Consider the following 22,191-nt stretch of genomic DNA (forward strand, 5'->3'; position numbering starts at 1 on the left):
ACAGACGCCTCCCGAAAACACACGCCTTTCGCAGCTAAATACCGGCGTTCAATTCTCACTCAACAAAAGGGGTCGATTCCCCGCTCCCCTCTGCAGCCGCCACATCAATTTTCACTGTTGCTTTCCCAAAGGGGTTCATATCTAGCTTGAATGTGCTAGAAAACCTGTTGCAAGGAAAGCACAAACAAATCCTGCTGTACTGTATATGAAAAGCCCAGGAGTCTTGCCACGGACGCCACCAAGAACAGACTGCATATCCTTCATAACCTTATCAAAGCTAAAATTGCCTTGCGCCCCTGCAGCAGTTTGATGTACAGAAATTGTTACGCTTTTCACAGCATCAACACTTATCAGCTGATGTCTGCACATCAAGCTGCTGTTATAGGCATAGCTTATACAGTAGTAGTGGCCAGTTAAATAGCTGACGACTGCAACTCACCAATGCAGATTAAGCAGCCAGAAACTATTGCTCATGATTTCCATATTTCCTACAGTGTTCCTGTTGTATTTTCACAGCTTTTGCCCCAACTTGATAGAAAGGGGAAATCAGACCAGCAAAGGGTCTTTTCCATTTTTCCCTTGGAGAACAGGAACAAATGAAGTAACTAAGATGCAGTGCAGACCCAAAATTTGTGGCACATTAACAGCAAACAAATGTATTGAGGCATAGATATTTGTAAACTGGAGCCCTCTTCATCAAACAGGAAATAGTTTGTTGTTTTTTTAAGGTGCTACCACCTTGCTCAAACTAAGCAGGTCTGAGTGTGCTCAGTCCTGGATGAAAGACTGCCTATGTATTCTGTCTTAAGTTCCGTGGTGAAAGAAAGATGGGATATAAATGCGTGTTTCTTGTATAGCCAAACAGTTACCTTCCCCATGATTTAAAAAAAAAATCCTGAAGAACAACAACAACAACAAAAAGCCTAAATGATCTGGTGACTTTACAGAGGTCCTTGGGGAGAGTGGCTCAATCACTGGGGGGGGGGGCACACAAAAAGGCTGATTGACTGTTAATGTGTTATGTGGTTTTTTTTATTAATTAAAACAACCCATACACATACACAGCTAAACTTGTTTACAAATCCTGTTCAACCAAAAGTGATTCTTTGTCTTGCTAGTCTGGAAAGTTGTATCCTGTTGGAAGGCATATTTGTTACTGTGCTATGATTTACAAAAAAAAATTTCTGCATCTTTTCATTATAAAGAATTGCCGCAGAAATGTTGGCAATTAATACTGCATGAATGCACTTGTATTTTCATTGCAAAGGATAAATCTTTCTCCTACACCAAGGCATTTCTAATATGATTTCTACCAGATGGTACTTCTTTATAAGTACGCCCCCATCAGAAATGAATCAGAAATGGTAGAAAAGCACCCAAGGTTTTCATCTTCAAATAAAGAAAATAATCCAGAAATGAAGATTTAGAAATACTCCTTGTTTAAACAACAAAAATGCTGCTTGTGTTATTTTAAAATTTGCTACTACTTTTTTCTGTTCATTTTTTTGCGACTTTTTATATTACTATTTCATTTTTGACCCTCAAAACATTGATATAGGTTGAGCCTGAAATCAGTGAAGCCAACTTGTAATTAGTGAGTTTGGATTGTAAGGCAAAAGTCTGATTCCATCTGAACTCAATGGCTTCTAGCCATAATGGCTACTACCTGTATAGTGCTGTGGAACCAGTGGCCCAGATGTTGAACGCAGTCCTTCAGGCCTCTGTGTCCGGTTCTATGGACCCTCCCCAGAAAACAACCCATGTCCTCAGGTCACACCCATCCCCACCAGCTGTGCTCTGTACCCTTGTCTAGTGCTTTGGGCATGTCTGAAACGTGTTCTTAAATTGTGACAATGCCTCTTTCTTGCCTGATGGAGAGAGATGTACAGGTGTGTAGAAACATCTGGCTTTTATGTGGCTGCAGTGTAGCCAACTGTACAAAGTTAAAGAGTACCATTTGTTGCTCTGCCCACTTTTGCCTCTGGCCCCAACCACCACATGATTGCAGAGGAGGGGATGCAGCCCCTCTTCTACCCACTCCTCCCCCCATGGGCGTAGCCAGGATATACTGTATGTTGGGGCAGGGGGCAGGACACTCACCTATCATCATCCTCTGTCTAGCACTATCCCTCATTAGGGTTGCCAGTTGCATTGCTAGAATGCACCACAGCTTTGTCCAAGTGACCTCAGTGAGCATTTCAATTTCAAACATGCTAATTATCTCTACTTGTTTGTTTGTTTGGGGGAGCAGTTGTTCCCTGTCCCTGGCTATGCCCATGTCCCCCTTCCTTTGTGCTGCTCCTCAAGTGTGATCAGGGCTGGATTTAGGTTTGATGAAGCCTTAAGCTGCTGATGGTAATGGGGCCCTTTGCATGTCCAGCTGTCCTTTGTGAACAACAAATTGTCGCTGTTTTTTGTGTTGTATATATGCTATATGGTAATTTATGTACCGTAGGTTTTATTTTATTTCTTTTTTATCTTATTTTTTGGAAACGTACATCTAGTTCCCCCCTTGCATTTTTTGGGGGCCCCCAAGAGAGTGGAGCCCTAAGCTATTGCTTGTTTAGCTTATACGTGAATCCGGCACCGAGTGTGATGAAGAGTTTTGGAGTACTTCTAAAGTCCGCTTAGGACCTCATTGCACTTGTGTGTGTGTGCGCCCGCGCGCAGAGGTGGCCTAATGACGGCATTGCCATATGGCGTCTTATTATTTTTTCCAACGCTTTTCTTGCTTTCCTAACAGCGCAGCCCTTCGCATATTAACTCAGAAGTACGTTCCGCTCAGTGGGAATGGACTGCTCCCTCCTCCAGCGTGAGTTTAGGGCTGCGTTCTAGATCTAGGAAAGGAGCAGCAGCCGTTTCTCTCTTCGCGTTTTAATGACGTGACGCCGCGGAGAAGCAAAAGTGGTTCCAGCGTTTTGCGGTGGCGCCTCACTCGTGGGTCTCGCCCTCCGGGTGCTACTGCAGCCTTAGGCCACATTAAGCAGGTTTGTAGACATCAAGAAGCCACTTCCCTTCCCCCTCCCTCCTAAGCCCACATAACACGCGCGAGAGGAAGGGAGGCGGGGGGGAGGGGTGACAGCGCAAGGGCCTTCGGGAGTTGTAGTCCCAAGGGGCGCGGTGGCTGCTGGGTATTGCAGTCTGAGCTGGGAGATAAAGCTTGTGCACCTGCGTGTTGCCTATACGCTGCTTGAAGACTTTGTGTCGATCGCCGCCTAGCGGTTGCTATCAGTGTTATATTGTCTTTAATTGCCGGCGTTTTCTGAGCTTTGCGGCCAAATTGGGTACGGAGGGAGGAGAATTCCTGGCTCCGAAGTTCTAAATGGAAGTATAAATGGAAACAAATCACTCCGTGGCGTGTGGATCCTTTCAGCTAATATATTTGTGTAACTCCCGTTTACACACGCACTACATCTTGCAGTCGTGATATTCTTAGAAAAGTGATACCTAAGAAGCAAGGATATTTTAAACAGTGCATTTAACCTGGTAGATTTATGCAGTTTGATTGTTAAGAGTGCTGTGTAGCATGGGTGAAAATTTATATTTATATTTGCTGTGAGGAGCTAAACTAAATCGATAAGGGCCTCAGGTTTCTCTGCTCGTGTTTCAAAAAAAGGGGGGGGGGCATTCTCCAATGAGTATGAGCCACTCCTGTTGGACACTTGTAATTTACACTACAGCAAAGTTGTGGCTCAGTTATAGCTATATAACCACTCTAGCCAATTACTCTAAAAATGTACTGCAAAAACAGCAGGAGGCAGTGAATCCTCTATCATAATGCCCATTAATTCCAGTAAATGACCATGAGTATGACTCACATAGGATATATCCTAGAGCCCCATCCAGGCTGTACTTCATGAATGCTGTTAGCTGCCCACAGCTGTCTGCTTGTAGTAAAGCTGCCAGAAAGAAGGGGAAGTGATTAGATTAGAAGGACAGCTCCTCAACTCAAAACAGCACACACAGGAGTGGGTGAAGATGATCTAATGAGAGATTGGATTATGGCCATGATATATTTTTCTAAGTTACTTGACTTGATTGATTTTTTTAAAAAAATAATTGTGCCCATTACATTATTATAGCTCAGTCGGTAGAGCATTTGGACTCCTAATCTTGGGTTCAAGTCCCACGTTGGGCAAAAGATTCATGCATTTCAGGGGGTTGAACTAGATGACCTCCCAATTATACAATTCTGTGATTATCACAATGTATGTTTTAAGCTTTATATGATTTCAGTGGTAACTTAATACTTCTCCCCACTTCCTATCTTATTCCATAGATTTCTCGAAAGCTTTTCCCAAGCTTGAAGAGTGGCTGGGGAAACTCAGCCAGATGGGTGGGGTATAAATAAAGTATTCTTATTCTTATGTATAAATTGGGAAGCATGCTTGTGTGTTTCACATTATATAAATCCCACACGTGGTGGGTTTTTTATACATTAAGTATGCAATAAACCACACTTGCATGACTTTTGGCTTCTAAGCCATCTGGCTTATTTTAATTTAAAGCTAGATATTAGGCAGAAGACAACTTTAAAAAAATGTGCATACAAATAAATGAACATGTGCAAGTGAGAAGAACCCACTTTCTTTCAGGTGGTTGCCCTAGAGAGGGGTAAAGGTAAAGGGACCCCTGACCATTAGGTCCAGTTGCAGACGACTCGAGTTGCGGCGCTCATCTTACTTTATTGGCCGAGGGACTAAGCAGCTTCTGGCGAACCAGAGCAGCACATGGAAACACCGTTTACCTTCCCACCGGAGCAGTACCTACCGGTATTTATCTACTTGCACTTTGATGTGCTTTCAAACTGCTAGGTTGGCAGGAAGAGAGGGGTAAGTTCTAGTTCAGGGGTTGGCAAACTTACCCGGCCTCGGGCCGGTTCCTCCGGCCCCAATCGCGTGGAGGGCGGGGGAGCGTGCGCACATACACGCGCGCACTCCGTTTTTCTGGCACATTTATGGCGCGGTGCGGCACCTGAATTAGCTTGTGCACGTGTGCACGGGCCTCCGCAGACCTGGAAGTGCGCTGAAAATTATGCTTGCGCATGTGCACAAGCTATTTCCGGTGCTGCACCACGCCAAAAGTGCGCCGGAAATCACACTTGTGCATGCGCACAAGCTATTTCTGGTGCCGCACCGACCCGGAGATGGGCAGCAGCGCCGCGCCGGTAAGAGTGGGCAGTGGGGGGCCAGATAATTGGCTCGTGTGGGCCATATGCGGCCTGCGGCCCTTAGTTTGGGAACTCCTGATCTAGTTATTAACATACAGTAAGGACTGCCATGGCATCGCAGTGGAGTTGGCAACTCCAACCACTACTAGGTGGTTCTCTCCCCTTCCCCTTCATATTTCTGTATTCTGAACACAATGCTTCTATGGATGCTGTGCCAGTATGTTTACTTCCAGGCAGTTCTTTCCTAGTTCATCACAAATCTCAGAGTGTACCCAGCTAAGAGTCTGCTTGGCAGTAGGAAGGGTGACTCACAGGAAGAATGAAAGCTGGGAAACACAAGTTAATCGAATTTGCTATAGACATTGGTGAGTGTCCACAGCTGGTCTTCTCCCATTGCAACTGAAATCCTTTTACACTCTCTTCGTACTGAGAGTTTTTATGGCCAATTTAGACAGACGCTGCTACGAGTTACACACCTCTATGAGCAATCAGATTCCACTTGCTTGTAGCTGAATAAGGATTGTATCGGTGTGCTGGGAACTGCATAGATTAAATATTTCAAAGCTTCTGTGATAGCACGAAGCCCATTCATCTGACTGCGATTATGTCTGCAAAAGGTGTGGGGTTCTGATGTCAGGTGGGCGGGTACAAATAAATTATTATTACTATTGTTATAGTATTAACATAATTGTTATATTGTTAAGCCTGAGACATGAGTAATATTTTCATCATTGCAATCCAGCGTTCCTGGAGGAGGCAGGTTTAGGGCTACTTTTTATTTTAAAAAACCCATGTTTTTATTTATTTTTCATGGTACATAAGATATATTTTGTTATGACAGTAAACAACAAACAACTTGTCCCGATAAAATTGCAGACTTTGGTCATGCTCCGTAATAAAGTTTCATTTGATTACGGTACTCTAAAAGATCTAGTTGCTTAAGGTTAGGGTTACTTTTAAGGTGAACAAGTGGTTGTCGAACTCCCTAGGATCTAAAATGTCCTTATCAGTTCAGTGCAGCCTGGTTCTTAACTTTCCTATCAGCTCAGGCAGGATGCATCTTCTCCCAAGTCACGTCACTCTGTGAAGGTTCTACGAAAACGTCTTTCCCAGTAAAGAACTGCTCTGTATAAAGGCGTATGTGGTGGATGTGACCATTGGAAGCTGATGATTCAGAACTTTCACCCACCTCTTACAATCTTCCTTCTGTGTTTCTGTGACAATACAACTTCTGTGTTGTTTGCCGCACTACTGTCTTAGAGGATCACCATTCAGATTTCCCTGGGAATGTGAATCTGCCACTTTCCACACAGGTACCATTCTTAACAATAGTTTTTAAATGCAGTGCCACTGACTTTTCATTTAAACGTGTTTCTGATCCTGAAATATAATTAAAGTGGATTCAGAAAGTATCTGGTTTTCTCTCTTGCATATGTATTATTTTGTACTATTTTGTACAACGTCTTCTATTGCCAAAGTTTAAGATATTGCCTGTAATTATATGTATTCTTTCATCTTGTGCTGCTAAGTATTTCCTTTTATCTTATTCTACAATTCTATGCATGCCTAATGCAGTGAATTCTCATTGAACTCACTGGGGCTCATTTAGGGTTGGTTTGTAAGCTGGAAAGTATTATAAGCTAAGACCGAAGACGAGACACAGTGACTGCAGATCTGACAGTTATGCAATTTACTCCACTGTCTCTTAGATTGCAGCTTTAAGCACTCAGAAAATCATTACACACTTTATCTGTTCTGGCTCTCAAAACACATTTTTTGTGTAATATGAATCTATTTTTTTTAAAACAACAACAACCAAGAACTGTGTATTATATAACATAAATTAATAGCTGACACTGATGGCAAAATGAATGTGATTTTTTTCCTCCAGGTTGTCCTATATGCTTTATATCTTATTTTTTGGCTGCCACTGCATCCTCAGAAGAACTTGTGATAAGTTGAAAAATCAAGGTTTTTGCATACTTTTGAACAAATAATACCCTGTTGTCACAGAATGAAAATGGACAGCATTTCAGAAAAGAAAAGGAAAATGTTCATACCCACAAAACCTCCACCCTTTACTTTAGCTTTTGATTAACATTCTGCTATTACTGTGGAAAGTTGTTGCTATGTTGGTGCCATCATCAAGGGCTACTTGTCTCAATATACTGGCCATCAGATCAGGACTTTTAAAGAGTTGATCCTTGTGACGCTGTCCTTACAGGATAAGCCATTTGCATTCAACAGCATGCCACATAGATCAGATAACCTTTAAAATTTTCACACCACCATACGTGGATAAAAGATAGGGTGAAAATTGTCCAGTTCACAGAATGGATCGCCACACACATGAGTGGATGGATCCCTCTTTTTAAAATACATAGTCTACAGTAAATTTCAGAAAGGTTTTCAAATGCCGAACAGGATGTACTACTCCTGTTTAATTTTCATCCACCCTTTCCATATCGTGCTTGAAATAGGAGGGTGCCATTTGATCCACATAAAATAAATACAGTGGTATCTCGGTTTAAGAACAGCCCTGTTTATGAACTATTCGGATTACGAACTCCACAAAACCGGTAGTAGTGTCCTGGTTTGCAAACTTTACCTCAGCCTAAGAACAGAAACTGAACAGTGGAAGAGCACCAGTGACGGGAGGCCTCATTAGGGAAAGCACGCCTCGGTTTAAGAACAGTTTCGGTTTAAGAGCAGACTTCCGGAACGGATTAAGTTCATAAACCGAGGTACCACTGTATATTGTTTGTTTGCAGTGAAAGTTCTTTGTACACCAGCCTACCATTCTGCTATAAATGGTGGTCAGTATTGGTTGTGCTTTTCTTTCCTCAACATGGTTATTTCTGACAGTCATATTAAGTAATATAGTGCATTTTCTCTTGCTTTCAGAATATGAATGAGGACAGCTCTGTTGAAACATCTAAAAAGAAGGAAGACAGAAGTCCAATTTGTGTTGGCAGAGAAGATGATATTAAAAAACTACGAAGGACAACAGTGGTCATCCATGACAGAGAAGTTGTTGTTTTCTATCACGATGGAAGGTTTTATGCTCTGGATTGCCGCTGTTACCGTAAGAATTTTCCTGAAGATAGTGTTTTTGGAACAACTTTAAACGTTAGCTAGTTTAAAACCTCTGCTCTAATTTCGTATTCTGTTCTTTTAACAGATACAGGAGGTCCCTTGCATGAAGGAGATATAGAGGTATGTAAATACAGTACTTCCTCATTCAGAACCTTCTGATAAATGAGAATACTATTAACATAATGCTACAGTAATGCAGCACTACTGTGCATATATTAGCTACAGCATATATAGTAGCTATAGCAATTCTCAGAGTTCCCTGTGAACAGGGATTGGTTGTTAAGTGCTCTGTGAGTTGTAGCTCTGAGAGGAGAATAGAGGCCTCCTAACTATTCTCAACACCCTTCACAAACTGCAACTCCCAGAATTCTTTGGGGAAAGCCATGACTGTTTAAAGTGATACCATAATGCTTTAAAATGTATGTGACCTAACTGCCTTCCACAAATGGGAGTGCTTGTTGTGTTAACAAAAGACTTTAGATCTGTTGGAGCAGGGGTGGGGAACCTCCCCCCCCCCAAAAAAGGATTTCCTTCCCTTGTGGATTACCTTCCCTGTACCACATTCCAGTGGTGTGTAGAACCGGGGTGGGGTGGGGTGGCCAGAGCAGTTAATGTGACTCTCATTTCAACTGCACAAAAGTCCCTGAGTTCTACACAGACACTCACAAACCCCTCTTCATCTTCCACCCAAGTGAGCAAGAGGCATCACAGTTCAATGGCCTATTTCAGCCAAGCAAAGGCATTCAAGCAGGATGTGGACCAGGGGCGGTGAGGGATGAGGTCTAGGGAGAGTCGTGAGGGCCAGAGAGCCTGGAGGCCTTCATTCAGCCTCTGGGCCTGAGGTTCTCCCCTGCTTACAGTAGAGAATCATGGCAGGCAGAAGTTTGAGGAGGCCATTTTTTACGGATACCCCTCTTCTCCCTAGTTGCTGTTCCAGGTGGTCCCCACACATTCCGCAGCAGATTTTCTGAGAGCAGAGGGAACTGCAAGGGTAATAATCAATCAATCAATCAATCAATCAATCAATAACCTCCCCCTGTACACTGGCAGGAGCATGTTTGAGCAGAATTGTGCTCCTGGGATATTCTTGCAAATGAGATCAAACTTGGGATCCAAGCAAAAATCTTTAATTGTGCCAATTTCAACTGATGAAACCAAATTTCAGCTGGTGATGTAAGAGTTCTGGTTATCTGAGGCTACTGTGTTACTGCAATGCAGAATGAAGTAGAAAGGGTTGTTATAATTTATTCTGTGATGGTCATTCCTAAGGCTGCCTGCCCTGGCAATCTCAGAAGGGGGGTGTTCTTAAGAGTGAACCAGTGCTAAAGTTATTTTCCAATGAACTTTAAGGGAGACTTTCCAGGAGTTTGCACACTTGAGATTTCCACGTTTTGTGAAATTTCAGATATTTATTTATTTGTTTTGTTTGTTACATTTATATGCTTAAAAAAAACAGGAACCTAGTACTCCTATTATAGTGGTATGAAGGATTTTGTGTGGGGCATGTTCCTAATAATAATAATAATAATAATAATAATAATAATAATAATAATAATAATAATAATTTTATTATTTATTCCCCACCCATCTGTTCTTCCTTCCTTCCCTTGTGTGTTTAGGACATCAATGGACAGCCATGCATTATTTGTCCCTGGCACAGGTATAAAATAACTCTGGCAACAGGTGAAGGATTGTATCAAGCAATAAACCCCAGGGAGCCATCTCCGAAACCCAAATGGAAGTCGAAAGGAGTAAAACAGAGGACTCATAGAGTTACTGTGGACAGCGGAAATGTTTATGTGACTCTTTCAGATACAGATGACAATATAGATTCTGATCATTATGCTAACATACACAATAGGACAATACTGCCTCCCAAACAAAAATAGCATCTTCTGTGCTTCATAGTAAATGGCTTTAAAATAACAATGAATGTGATGTATGTGAATGGCATCCTTGCTGTCTAAAGAGCATTCAGCTCTGAGTGATGATATGAAACTGAGCTCCAGTCTCTCTAAAAAGGGAGTTGATCAGAGAATTATTTGTGCCTTTGAGAAGAAAATAGTATAGTGTGCTTATAATAGTGTGCCAGTAATGAAAATGATAGAAGATTTATATTGATCCAGCCTTCAAGTGTTTCTCGCTTCCAGAATATAAAATGATGTTTTAAAAGTATTATGATGTACAAATGTTATCAATATAATTGGAGATGTTGTGCTTGTATGCTAATATGATTTGTTATTGTTGGGAGTCTTTGATTCTTTTTCTCGCACTTAATCCAATCCTTCTCAAAAAGATCGCCAAAGTTCATATTGGTTCCTGCAAGAATTCCTGAAGGCTGTTCCAGCTGTGTAGTTATTTAGCAGTGCATAGATCTGCCCGTAAGTGAGGCAGGAGGGAGCCCAGCTTCTGCCTAATGCAACTCGGCTAGAGGCCAGCTCAGCCATGTATCATCTGGAAGTGACAGGCTGCTTTTGGGCCAAATTGACTGTGCTGAAAGTATATCCTGGAAAAGTTGAACTCCTTGGTAGTTTGCCATGCCTCTCTTGACAGGCAAGGAGAAGAGTGCAATTGGTGTGTGTTGTGGCTGAATACTAGGTATGCCTCTATGTGGCTGTAGGGAGAGAGGGTAGGTGTGGTGTGTGTGTGTGTGTGTGTGTGTGTGTACATATGAGTGAGAGAGATACATTAAACTAATGCAGTGATAAACACCTGGGTGGTCCAAATTGGTAGAATGTACTCCAGAAAAGGGTGAAATTACTTGCCAAAGGATGGACCATGACTTAGAGAATCATAGAATCAAAGAGTTGGAAGAGACCACAAGGGCCATCCAGTCCAAGTCTATAACTCATCTTTAACACAGAGACACATAATCCTCCTCTGATGATGGCTTCATTTTCACGATATGATGATGACACACTGGCATTTTTTCATGCTTATTCTTGTCTTGATAGATGTGCAATTACTCAATTATGCCTATTACCTAGGTATAGCCATGCTCTGAGGAATGTTAGTATTTAACTCTTAGTTTGTCAGTTTCATTTCTAGATATGCATGCATCACAAAGGTCTGTTGAAATACTTATGAAACTTTTGCTGAAAATACAGAAGGCAAGGCTAAAAGCAATTCAGGGAGCATATTTGAGAGGACCGCCCCCCCCAAAAAAAGTTGATGGGAATTGCCATTAATATGGTATGCATGCACCACATCATATGATTGACTATGCAGGAAGGGGCTTACCTGAGCCTCCGCAATATTTTATTCAAGTTGGCACCTCTGGATGATGGCCTATCTAAATGTAAAGCAATACCATGTGGCGCCCTTCTATGTGGCTGCTGTAGTATTAAAAAACCCATCCTACTGTGTTTGCCAACCCCGCACAAACACTGCAAATCCCTGGTAGGTGCTGGAACTGATGCAGAGATGCTGTAAAAGCTTTCAAAAGTTATGCCACCACAAAGGATAAACTGCAGCAGCAGCAGCAGCAGAAACCACACATATCTGTAACATTTAATCAGGTCTGGGTTTCTTGCTAAGTAAAGAAATCTGCCCTTTTCTCCCAGCTGCAAACAGAGCCCTTTTCTTCCAGTAGCGAGAAACTGTGCACAGGAAAGAGTTTGTGAGCAACAAAGCCCCATTTACACAGTAGCTTTGGATAAGCCTGGCACTCACTGCTGTGTAGGTGGAGCTGCTGGGAGCAATCTGCCCTTCCTATACAGTATGTGGCTAGCTGACTGACAAGGACAATTGAGAAGGAAAATAAAATAACCAAATCCCTGCACTGCCCTTAATTTGATTACGGTTCTCTGGGGTTCAGATTTCTGAAACCATTTTCTAGTGTACGATTGAACTTTGTTTTTAAACCAAGCCCAAAGGAAAGCTCTGTACAGTAATGCATACATACTGGAAGAGCGAGTTAAAAGACAAAATACTGTGAAACTAAATGCCTTTTGGACAGGATCAGTCAAAAGAAGCTATGAGTGTGTTTAGGAAAATAATAGGAATTGTGACATATATACATACATAGGCAGCTATTTTGCTGTCAAAAATTCCAAAATAGCCTTGTAATTATCAACTAATTAAAATGTTAGCCATTCTTCAACTTTTTAATATTACTTTTACTTCTTTAACAATTAGGTACCAGCCAATTATATATGCTGGAAAAAATGAGACTTTAGAGATGTTTGTTTTGCTTGCATAAGTCAATTGACCTATTTTTGTAATATTTATTTAAAAACATGCCTGTTGATTCTATCAAAATGGTTTTCAATGTTTTGAGGCTTGTGATATTCTGAAACTATTGCATGAAATGTGATACTGAGCATACACAGGGGCAAGCCATTACTTGGTTTATTTCTACTAGAGAAGGAACATACAAAACTATTTACAGTATGGAACCTGTGTTCATCTGTGTGTGTGTAAATTGCATTTGGTTGAGTAATGGAAAATGAAGACTATCTTCACATATTTGTGTATTGAAATAAAACAGTGCACAAGCAGAAAAATTACAGCTATGTATAGCGTACAAGGGAGCATTATTGTTCATTTTCTTTATCTATTGCCGAAAGTAGTGTATGGATGCTTCCGCTGCTTGGTGATTCCTTAATAGTCAACTCTGAAGATATTTCGTGTGCAGAGGAAGTTGCAGACTCGCTTGCCATTTCCCTGACTCTGGGAAATCCATCTGCATCGAGACCATCACTGCTGCTTTCCCTGGAGCTCTTTTCTGTTTCAATTATGCTTTTAATTCTTCCCAGTGCTTTATTAATGGAGACTGTCTGTATACACATAAGAGGTACATTTTTAGGCATAAAGAAACGGAAAGGTTTGGAATCCTCTGCATTTCTGCCTAACTTTAAGAGATACAGTTTTGCAGTATAGCAGTACTTGGTTAGGATGCATTACTTATATCAATACAGTCATTCCTTGGTTCGTGAACGCCTTGCGAGTCAGATGTTTTGGCTCCTGAACAACGCAAACCCGGAAGTGAGTGTTCCAGTTTGTGAACATTCTTTGGAACCCGAACGTCCGACACAGCTTATGATTGGCTGCCGGAGCTTCCTACAGCCAATCAGAAGCCGTGCCTTGGTTTCCGAACGTTTTGGAAGTCGAATGGGCTTCCGGAACGGATTCCATTCGATTTCCGAGGTACCACTGTATATCAAATGCCTGGGGGAAAGGACAGAATCATGATGGGGATGAGGTGAGCAGATTCACAATTTGAAAATTTCCGGACTGGTTTCAGTCTAAAATGCTGTGTGTATGTTTGTGTGTTGGCCTACCCCTTGAACCATCCCATCAAGGAATACTGCATGTGGTCAACACTTTTTCTCATGAACACTTTTAATAAATACTGGCATATTGACAGTTGGATGGCCATCCTCTTGAGGTTTAAGGATAAGTGACACTTGATCCTGCTTTAGTGCCAGTGCCAGTTTCTGGAGCTGCCCTTTGCAGAGTGCAATAGCAATAGCCTAAATTACAGGTTACCCGTATATATGCTACTGTAAGTAGGCAATGCTGGTTGAGGAAAGGTCACAGCTAGCAAGCCAGCTACAGCTGGGCATTGGTAATGTGCACTAAAAGTGTGCACAGTGATTGAATAATAATGCATGGATTCAATTCTTTGCTGAGGGGAAGGGGAAGCACGAAACAAGAAGGATCAGATATAACATTATTTACTAACCTACCAAATAAATTAGTGCTGCATAAGAAATGCACATTACACCAGTGAGGGCGGTCCTTGTTGGATAGGAAATGACATCATAAAGGAACATGGATTTTACCTGTAGAGAAGAAGAAGAAGAGGAGGAGTTTGGACTTGATATCCCGCCTTTCACTCCCCTTAAGGAGTCTCAAAGCAGCTAACATTCTCCTTTCCCTTCCTCCCCCACAACAAACACTCTGTGAGGTGAGTGGGAATGAGAGACTTCAGAGAAGTATGACTAACCCAAGGTCACCCAGCAGCTACATGTGAAGGAGCAGGGAAGTGAACCCGGTTCACCAGATTACGAGTCCACTGCTCTTAACCACTACACCACTCTGGGATTCATAGTCAAGGGATTCATTCTTCTGCCATATTGCAGTTTGGTATATGTGATCCTTTCAAAGTTTAGCACTTTTAAGTTCCTTTGGTTTGAATGGAGAGTTAAGAACTTGCTTAAATCAATGGGACATAAAGATCAACATGGATAACAATCTAATATTCACATGCTAGACAGTTCCTAAATATTTCAATGCAAAGCCCCTGATGTGGTTTATCTCTGTGCACACACACTATCGCTGCTGCCCCAGACAAATTATTGCGGGGGGAGGGGGCTTGGGGAAGATCAGATCAACAAATTGACAGGTAACCACCCTGTTATAGATTATGTAAATCCTAAACACATTTCATGGAAATAGTTCCCACTGATATCAATAGAACATAAGGCTACAAGGCTACGCATATTAACATGGGAGTAAACCCTTTTGAACTCAGTGGGACTTAGTTTCTAGCAAATATGCACAAAACACTAGTCTCTAATCCACAAGCCTATACCACAATATATCTATTAGTCTGCCACAAGATTCCTTTTTGTTTGTGCTGTAATACACTATCACAGGAACATTGGAAGCTGCCATACTGAATCTTATCTCATGCTGAATCCTTGTCTGCACAAGCAAGATCAAACTATATGTGAATGTTAAAAAAAAAAGGTATTTGCACCTAACATTTTTAGGGCAAATAGCATCAGCTGATGGGGCTTATAATTATGAGAATCTCAAGATGGCATGGAGGAGGAAATCTTACCTTCTCATCCTCTGTTGTGGTGCTGAGGAAAATCCCTCACACACTCGCTTAGAAAATATGAGATGGAGCAGTCATACTCATTGCCTACCTTCATTTTATAAAGAGGTTGTTTGGGAGCATTCAGTTTATGCAAGAGATTATGTGATACTCTTTGCAGGTCCGTCAATTTTTGAAGAAGGTGTGGCTGCACAAATTTAGCTATTGATTTTGAAGAGCTAACCATTACCGCATGAGCGGAATAGAACACTCTCGCCACAACAGATCTAGACTGCTGCACGGTGCGATTGCCATCCTGAAATATAAGACAATACAAGGGGGGAGAAAAAAATAGTCAAATTATGGTACTCGGGAGGGGGGGAGGCCTAGAACAGAGAAAGCCAGTTTGATGCATTAAGACCTTTGGGTAGAGCATTCGGGGTCACATGAAAATTCCAGATTTCACTTTAAGTATGCAATATGTGTCTGGGAAAGAGGGAAAGTGATGTGGTCAGATGTGAAAGAGGACAGGGCTCCTGTACCTTTAACAGTTGTCTAGATGAATTTCAGCAGGCTTAGCTTCCAGAACATGCTCCTCCCATTGAAATTCCCTTACCAGGGGAACGGAGGAAATGAGTGGCAGTAGGTGGTGATCCCACTGGAAACTGTGCAGCTCAGACACTTGGTACGCCCTCAGCCTAGCACTGTAAAGCCAAGTGTGAAGTGAGATAGCTGCAGCTGGTGGCATCTTCCTTATTTCCAATGCCTCTGGGTGTGGGATGTAACATCACTGAAGCAGTCAAATACAACATTTCCTGTTTGTCCAGAGTGGGCACACAGGGGAATGTTGCTCCAGCCAGGAGGACTTACTGTCACACCTGGTCTGGAGCATCCTCCCCCTGTGTGTGACCAGCTAGATGGGTGTGACCCTAGCAGAATCTACAAAAGGGCTGGTCATGCAGCCATCTTCCCTTTTCCGCCTTATTCCATTTTGCCTTTTGCTGTCTGCTGGCTCTCAGCCAGCAGCACATGGGCTCATCCCTCACAGAGGATGAACCCACACTTCTCTGTATCTGTAACTACAAGATAAAGCCTGCCTTCAGGACCAAACAGTGAACTGAATGTAAGTAAACTTTACCATTACTTTTAAAAGGAAGACTGTTGTGTCATTATTCTTTTTAAGGGGGAACTAAAGGGGATTTACCAGGAACAATCGAATCTGAACAAGCCAGACTGGATTGCTTAACTCAAATGATTCTCACGAATTCATCAACTAGCTTCCTGCATTGTACAAGGGAATGTGCTCTGCTACTAACTCACTAGCATGAGTGAGGAAGGATAATATTTAATCAATATATTCTCTCCTACTATCCTCAACATTCCCACACTGGGCCCTATTGCTGATGTAGTATAGTTTGCCATTGGGGAAAATGAATATATGATGAGATCTGCAAACATCTGACCCTGTCATTCATTCATTTATTATATTAATATCTCACTTTTAATCCAAGGAGCTCAAGATGGCATAAATGGATCTCTGCCTCTCCATAACCTTGTGGGAGAGGTTAGGCTGATAGACAGTGACTGGGCTGTCATCCAGTAACTTCATGGCTGAGTAGGAATTTGAACCCTGGTCCCTCCTAGTCCAACATTCCAGCAAATGCACCAAGTTGACATGTATTTTAGACAATTATTAACAGAAACACCAGTAAGGGGGGAAATTAGCATTACTAGCCTTGGGCTGTTTACCAAAGAACATTGTATGCCATGGATCTTTAGACTGCTTTAGAAACATCAGTTTAAGGGACTTCCGGTCTGTCGGGCCAGCCATTAGTCGAGGAATTCCAGAGCTCTGGAATCCCGGCACGCGGAGCAGGAGGAGGAGTTTGGATTTGATATCCCACTTTATCACTACCCGAAGGAGACGCGAACGCGGTTCACCAGATTACGAGTCTACCGCTCTTAACCACTACACCACACTGGCTCTCGAAGGTTGGGGGAACCACAAAAGCGCTGCAGACCCCCAAAGAAACCCCAAATAGTGTGTTTTGGGGATGTGGAGATCCAGCGGGTACCTTTTGGGACTCCGCCTTTCCCCAGCAAAGCTCTTTTGAGCGTGCTGTGAGTGAGAGGGGTTGGAGCCCTTGGCGCTAAGGACGACATCGCTACCTTCCCGGTGCAAAGCTTCGGGACTTGTGGCAGCAAGCGGCGGATTTTCCGTTTAAAAAGAACAAAAAAAGGACTAAACTATAATCGTGAGTAAAAGGATTTGGATTTAATTTGAAAAGATTTGGTCATGGAGAGATTTAAAAACAGAAGCCGATCTCTTCCGCTGGGACCAGGACGGCAGCTGCCAGAGCCGGGAACTATTGACTGTTAATCCCTTGAAGTGTCCTAAGATTTTTTCTTTGTAGCTTCCCCTCTTTGCAGGGAAAGGGGGGGAGGTTTAATTAAAGACAATTGATCTCTGTGAAGAGTTGTAAAACAATTTGACAGCCCTTTTTCTTCCTGGGAGCGCAGCACCTGTCAGCAGAGGCAAGACAGCTACTCAGAAGGATTCTGGCAGGAGAGCCTCTAAAGATACTGGATTCTAAGAATTTGTTCTAGGACTATTGACAGAAATCAGGAACCAGGTTACCCAGAACACAGAGAACCTGCAAAGAAATACTCAGGCTTTGGAACAGACAAATGCCAATTTTGAAGAACTGAAAAAAGACCTGGGAGCTGTCAAATAGGACGTTCAAGAAAATAAAGTAAAAATTGCTGGTGTGGACAAGAAAATTCAGGATTTGGAGGATACTAGAATTGGGGACTTGGAAAAAAATCAGGAAGTAACTTCATTTGAAGTTGCTTTCCTTCAGCTAAGGCAGAAAGAGACCCATTTAAGAATTAGAGGACTGCCTTCAATTGAGACTGATAATTTGAAAGAATCACTAGTCAAAAAATTGGCTATTTTTTGGTAATTGGAAGAACAAGAGCTTGATAGTTGGATTGCAAGTGCCTTCAGATTAGGATTAAAAGGTAAAAAGGATTCAAAATTTGTTAATGACTGTATCATGTTTCAAATCAAGGAGCAGAGAGATAGAATTTTGGGTCTTTACTACACCAAAGCCCTCAGAATCCAAAACCAGCAAATTGTATTGTTAAAGAGGTCACCAGGCTTTCCTTAGAACTGCAGAAACATTATTCTGATCTTGCAGATTCTCTGAGAAGGAAGGGAATTCTCTTTCGTTGGGAATATCCCCAAGGTCTGTCATTCAAATACCAAGGAAAGAAACAAATAATTAGATCAGTGGAAGAAAAGAGAAGATTCATCGAAAAGAATGCATCAGACTTTGAATCAGGCCCTTGCCTGCCAGATCCAGAACTGGGAGCACAAGCAGGTGCAGGAGGAGTGGAATAATATACAGTTAATTTTCTGGCCAAGACTTTATAAAGATGGCACTAAGGTGCTTTCCTGGAATGTGAATGGTTTGAACTCTAGCTGGAAAATGAATGAAACCAGCCATATCTTACTCAAACATAAACTTGAAGTGATTTGCTTACAAGAGACTCATGTTACAAGGAACCAAAGGAAAATTTTACAGAACAAAAGATTAGGATAAGAATTCATATCATCGGATAAAGTGAAGAAAAGAGGCGTGGTGATTTATGTGAAAGAGAAATTCTCCCCAAAACAGATCATCAAGAATGAGGAAGGGAGATATATAGCAGCTGAAATTTCTGCACAAGGCGAAAAACTTTTGGTTGTGGGAATCTATGCACCAAATGATGGCAAAGCAGAATTATTCAAAAATCTTGGAACAAAGTTATTGGATTTTCTGGACTACAAAATAATTCTAATGGGAGACTTAAATGGGGTAGTCTCAACGTTGATGGATAGATCTCAAAGACAAAAATTTACAAATGACGGAAGACTACCCAAAACATTATTCGATATGGCGGACAATTTGGACTTGCTGGATATTTGGAGATTAAAATACTCAACAGAAAATGAATCTACATATTTCCCCAAGCCAAAGCAATCATGGAGTCGTTTGGACTACATTTGGATTACAAAGGACCTTGTTCCAAGGGTTTCAAAAGTGGAGATTCTACCAAAGACTTGTTCAGACCACAATGCTGTTTTTATGCAACTAAAATTAACTCTGCAAGGTTCATTTAGATGGAGGATGAATGACGCATTGCTTAGAAATGAACAAATTATCAAGGATGCTCAAAGACCCTGAAAGATTATTTTGAACTGAATCTGAATTCTGATACAGATTTAAGGGTTGTCTGGGACACAAGCAAAGCGGTAATGAGAGGATTCCTGATTCAACAGAATGCTATCAGAAAAAAAGCACAGAATGAGAAAAAAGATAACATTCTGTCCCAGATAAAGGAAAAGGGAAAAAAGTTAAGCGCCAACCCAAAAAATTCACTGATTCAGAAGGACATTAAGATATTACAATCACAATATTCATCAATCATCAGTCAGGAAATTGAGTGGAAGATTAAAATGATGAAACAAAGGACCTTTGAATCGGCTAACAAATGCGGCAAACTTTTGGCCTGGCAATTGAAAAAGAGACAGAAGGAAAATACAGTAACTCATATTGTGGTGGATGGAAGACATGTCGAGAACCCTACAGAGATTAGAAAAAACTTCCAAAAGCATTATAAACAGCTCTACACAAAAGGATAAAGAAGATAAAGCTAAAATACAGTGGTTTTTAAAATCTAATGGATTGCAGAAGACTCCCACTGATAAGAAGACCCTACTTAATGACTTGGTAACAACACAAGAGGTGGAGTTGGCTATAAGCCAAATGGAAATTGGGAAGGCTCCAGGACCAGATGGCTTAACATCCAAGTATTACAAGACGTTGAAGGATTGGTTGATTCAACCGCAGACGGATGTCTGCAATAAGATTTTAAGGGGGGACAAGGCGCCCGAGACCTGGAAAGATGCCTTCATCACTCTGATTCCTAAACCTGACACAGACAGAGCTCAGGACAAGAACTACCGACCAATCTCCTTACTTAATGTGATTACAATTTTTTTGCTAATATTCTGGCAAGAAGATTGAAATTAGTTTTAAAAGAATTTATAAATAACAACCAGGCCGGTTTCCTACCTGGCAGACATATGAAAGATAATGTTAGAAATGTTGTTGATATTTTGGAATTGCTACAATCTAAAAAGAATTGTGCTCTGGTCCATGGGGTCACGAAGAGTCGGACACGACTGAACAACTAAACAACAACAACAAAAAGAAATGTAAAGCCATTTTAAAGTTTATAGATGCAGAGAAAGCTTTTGATAATGTGTCATGGAATTTTATGAAGATGAATTTGCTTCATATGGAGGTTGGCAAAAACCTTTTAAATGGTATTGATGTGATTTATTCTGAGCAAAAAGCAAAAATTATTGTTAAATATGCATAAAGAAGAATGGTAATGAAACCCAGGAAGGGGAGGTGGGGGAAGTCACCCTAAGATGTTAAAGGGAAAATGTGAAGTTGATATAAGAATTGTTTGTGTTTTGTTTGTTTTTTTGTATTTGTGTTTTATGTTTTTTATCTTGTAAAATGAATAAAAATATTTTAAAAAGAAAAAAGAAACATCAGTTTAACCTTGCTTACTTGGATAAATTAGCCAAAACTCAATAGATGCACACATGGGTGGGTATGCTTATTTTGGGGATTTAGTAATAATATAGTTTTTTATCATCATTGGATAAAAATGATACTTAAAAACAAAACAAAACAAAAAATCTGTGGAGCAGCTTTCTGCCAAAACTTGTCTCCCCTGAATATATTAATTATTTTTCTAACTTTGTGTATAACTTTATGTATAAGTAAAACATTAAGCTGAAACTTGGCTGAGTTTGTGATAAATGCAATCTTTAACAGACTATTGTATAAAGAAACTTAACTTTCAAATAATAGTGAAATAGTATTAGTATTAGTTCAGAAACATTACCTGGTTTGAGCTTGTCAGTCTCAGTAAATTGGGGAATTCATCCCTAATCTCATCTATAATTTCCAAGACGACTCTCTGTATTATCTGGGCTGAATTGAAAATCAGTAGTTAAAAAAAATAAATCCATCCTCAAAATTATACTTATCATGTAAACATTGTTCAAACATGAAATATTCAGGTTGGAGCAAATCTGCAGCATCAGAACGAAGAACTATAGTTGCTGTCTAGCCAATTGCTGGCTGATCTAAATTAGCAGAATTCTATTCTATTGAGCCTTAAACCAATATGGCCAACGTTTCAAGGGCCATGTGCTAGTGGTAGGTGGGACCAAAGGCATTCCAGCTAGGCAAAAACATGTATGTGTGGAATAGGGCTAGCGAGGGCCATGGCTGGTGCAGAAGGGGTGTGGCCTGGGGAAAATTCCACAGGCCAGAGAGGCATTGAGGGCCATATTTGGCCCCCAGGAATGAGGTTGCCTACCCCTGGCCTATCTGGTAGAAACTGATTTTTTAAAAAAATCAAGTACAAAGGTGTAGAGAAGGCAGTGTTCTCAGAATCCAGAATTTGAGAACTCCTTTCCAGTTGGGGATTCAAGACTCAGACACAGAGTAGCTCATACCTTGTCCAGCAAATTTCCTGACCAGCTCTCCACATATCCAGCCAATTGGCCTGAGAGACATCCTGCATGCCCTGGTGTCTGACTACAGCTCCTAAAATTAGCCTAACCAAGCTGATATTTATGGTCCTTGATAGACTAGCATAAAAGCTGAAGAGCAAGGTGGAAAAAGTGCTCTGGTTTCTAGGTTATACAGAACCTAACATTCTTAGAATTCTGTTTCAGAATGAACTAGAAGTTCCGAAGTCCCCTCCCTTGAGTTTTAAAACAGAGTACAATGAATGTTGGATGGAATGTGTGCAAGTTTTACTTTAAGAAAATTTAGTGGCCTACTCTGCCTTGGGTATATTAATATTACAATTTATTTTTCTGTTTATGAATTGTATGTTTTGGGATACTGACAATGCAGACTTATGCATGCCTACTAGGAAAGTTAGTTATATTTAGCTTAATAGAACTTAGGTGTTTATATGTTTGTACTGTTACTATACATAACTGCATATATTTTTTCTAAACTGACAAAAAAAATCAGGTGGAAAGGCACTAATTATATATTGCGTTCCAATTCTTGCTAGG

At 41.1% G+C, this 22,191-nt stretch overlaps 2 protein-coding genes across 3 annotated transcripts; one reads left to right on the plus strand and one right to left on the minus strand.

The window, feature by feature from the left end:
- The first annotated feature begins 2,918 nt into the window (after positions 1–2,918).
- LOC117055124 (Rieske domain-containing protein-like) lies at positions 2,919–10,516 on the plus strand. 2 transcript variants are annotated; one of them, XM_033164498.1, is made up of 4 exons: positions 2,919–2,987; positions 8,075–8,255; positions 8,352–8,386; positions 9,886–10,516. In XM_033164498.1, the coding sequence occupies exons 2-4, from the start codon at positions 8,078–8,080 to the stop codon at positions 10,153–10,155; spliced, it is 483 nt and encodes a 160-aa protein (XP_033020389.1). In that variant the 5' UTR covers positions 2,919–2,987; positions 8,075–8,077; the 3' UTR covers positions 10,156–10,516. The 2 variants fall into 2 exon arrangements, with proteins under 2 accessions (XP_033020389.1, XP_033020387.1); XM_033164496.1 differs by lacking the exon at positions 2,919–2,987 and adding an exon at positions 6,302–6,483.
- Positions 10,517–12,801: 2,285 nt separating this feature from the next.
- On the minus strand, positions 12,802–21,742 carry LOC117055298 (spermatogenesis-associated protein 9-like). The gene is made up of 4 exons (XM_033164760.1): positions 21,619–21,742; positions 21,000–21,088; positions 15,145–15,348; positions 12,802–13,044 (listed from the first exon to the last, which is right to left on the minus strand). The coding sequence occupies exons 1-4, from the start codon at positions 21,677–21,679 to the stop codon at positions 12,802–12,804; spliced, it is 597 nt and encodes a 198-aa protein (XP_033020651.1). The 5' UTR covers positions 21,680–21,742.
- Between the last annotated feature and the right edge of the window lie 449 nt (positions 21,743–22,191).

This window comes from Lacerta agilis, chromosome 11, assembly GCF_009819535.1.
Source record: "Lacerta agilis isolate rLacAgi1 chromosome 11, rLacAgi1.pri, whole genome shotgun sequence".
Lineage (NCBI taxonomy): Eukaryota > Metazoa > Chordata > Lepidosauria > Squamata > Lacertidae > Lacerta > Lacerta agilis.

Excerpts from the sequence above, each read along its gene's own strand:
- LOC117055124 (XM_033164498.1), top strand. The coding sequence starts at position 8,078 with ATGAATGAGGACAGCTCTGTTGAAACATCTAAAAAGAAGGAAGACAGA. Across the intron at positions 8,256-8,351 it reads TCTGGATTGCCGCTGTTACC|ATACAGGAGGTCCCTTGCAT; the intron begins GTAAGAATTTTC and ends TTCTTTTAACAG. Across the intron at positions 8,387-9,885 it reads TGCATGAAGGAGATATAGAG|GACATCAATGGACAGCCATG; the intron begins GTATGTAAATAC and ends TTGTGTGTTTAG.
- LOC117055298 (XM_033164760.1), bottom strand. The coding sequence starts at position 21,679 with ATGTCTCTCAGGCCAATTGGCTGGATATGTGGAGAGCTGGTCAGGAAA. Across the intron at positions 21,089-21,618 it reads CAGGAAATTTGCTGGACAAG|CCCAGATAATACAGAGAGTC; the intron begins GTATGAGCTACT and ends TTTTCAATTCAG. Across the intron at positions 15,349-20,999 it reads GACTGACAAGCTCAAACCAG|GATGGCAATCGCACCGTGCA; the intron begins GTAATGTTTCTG and ends CTTATATTTCAG.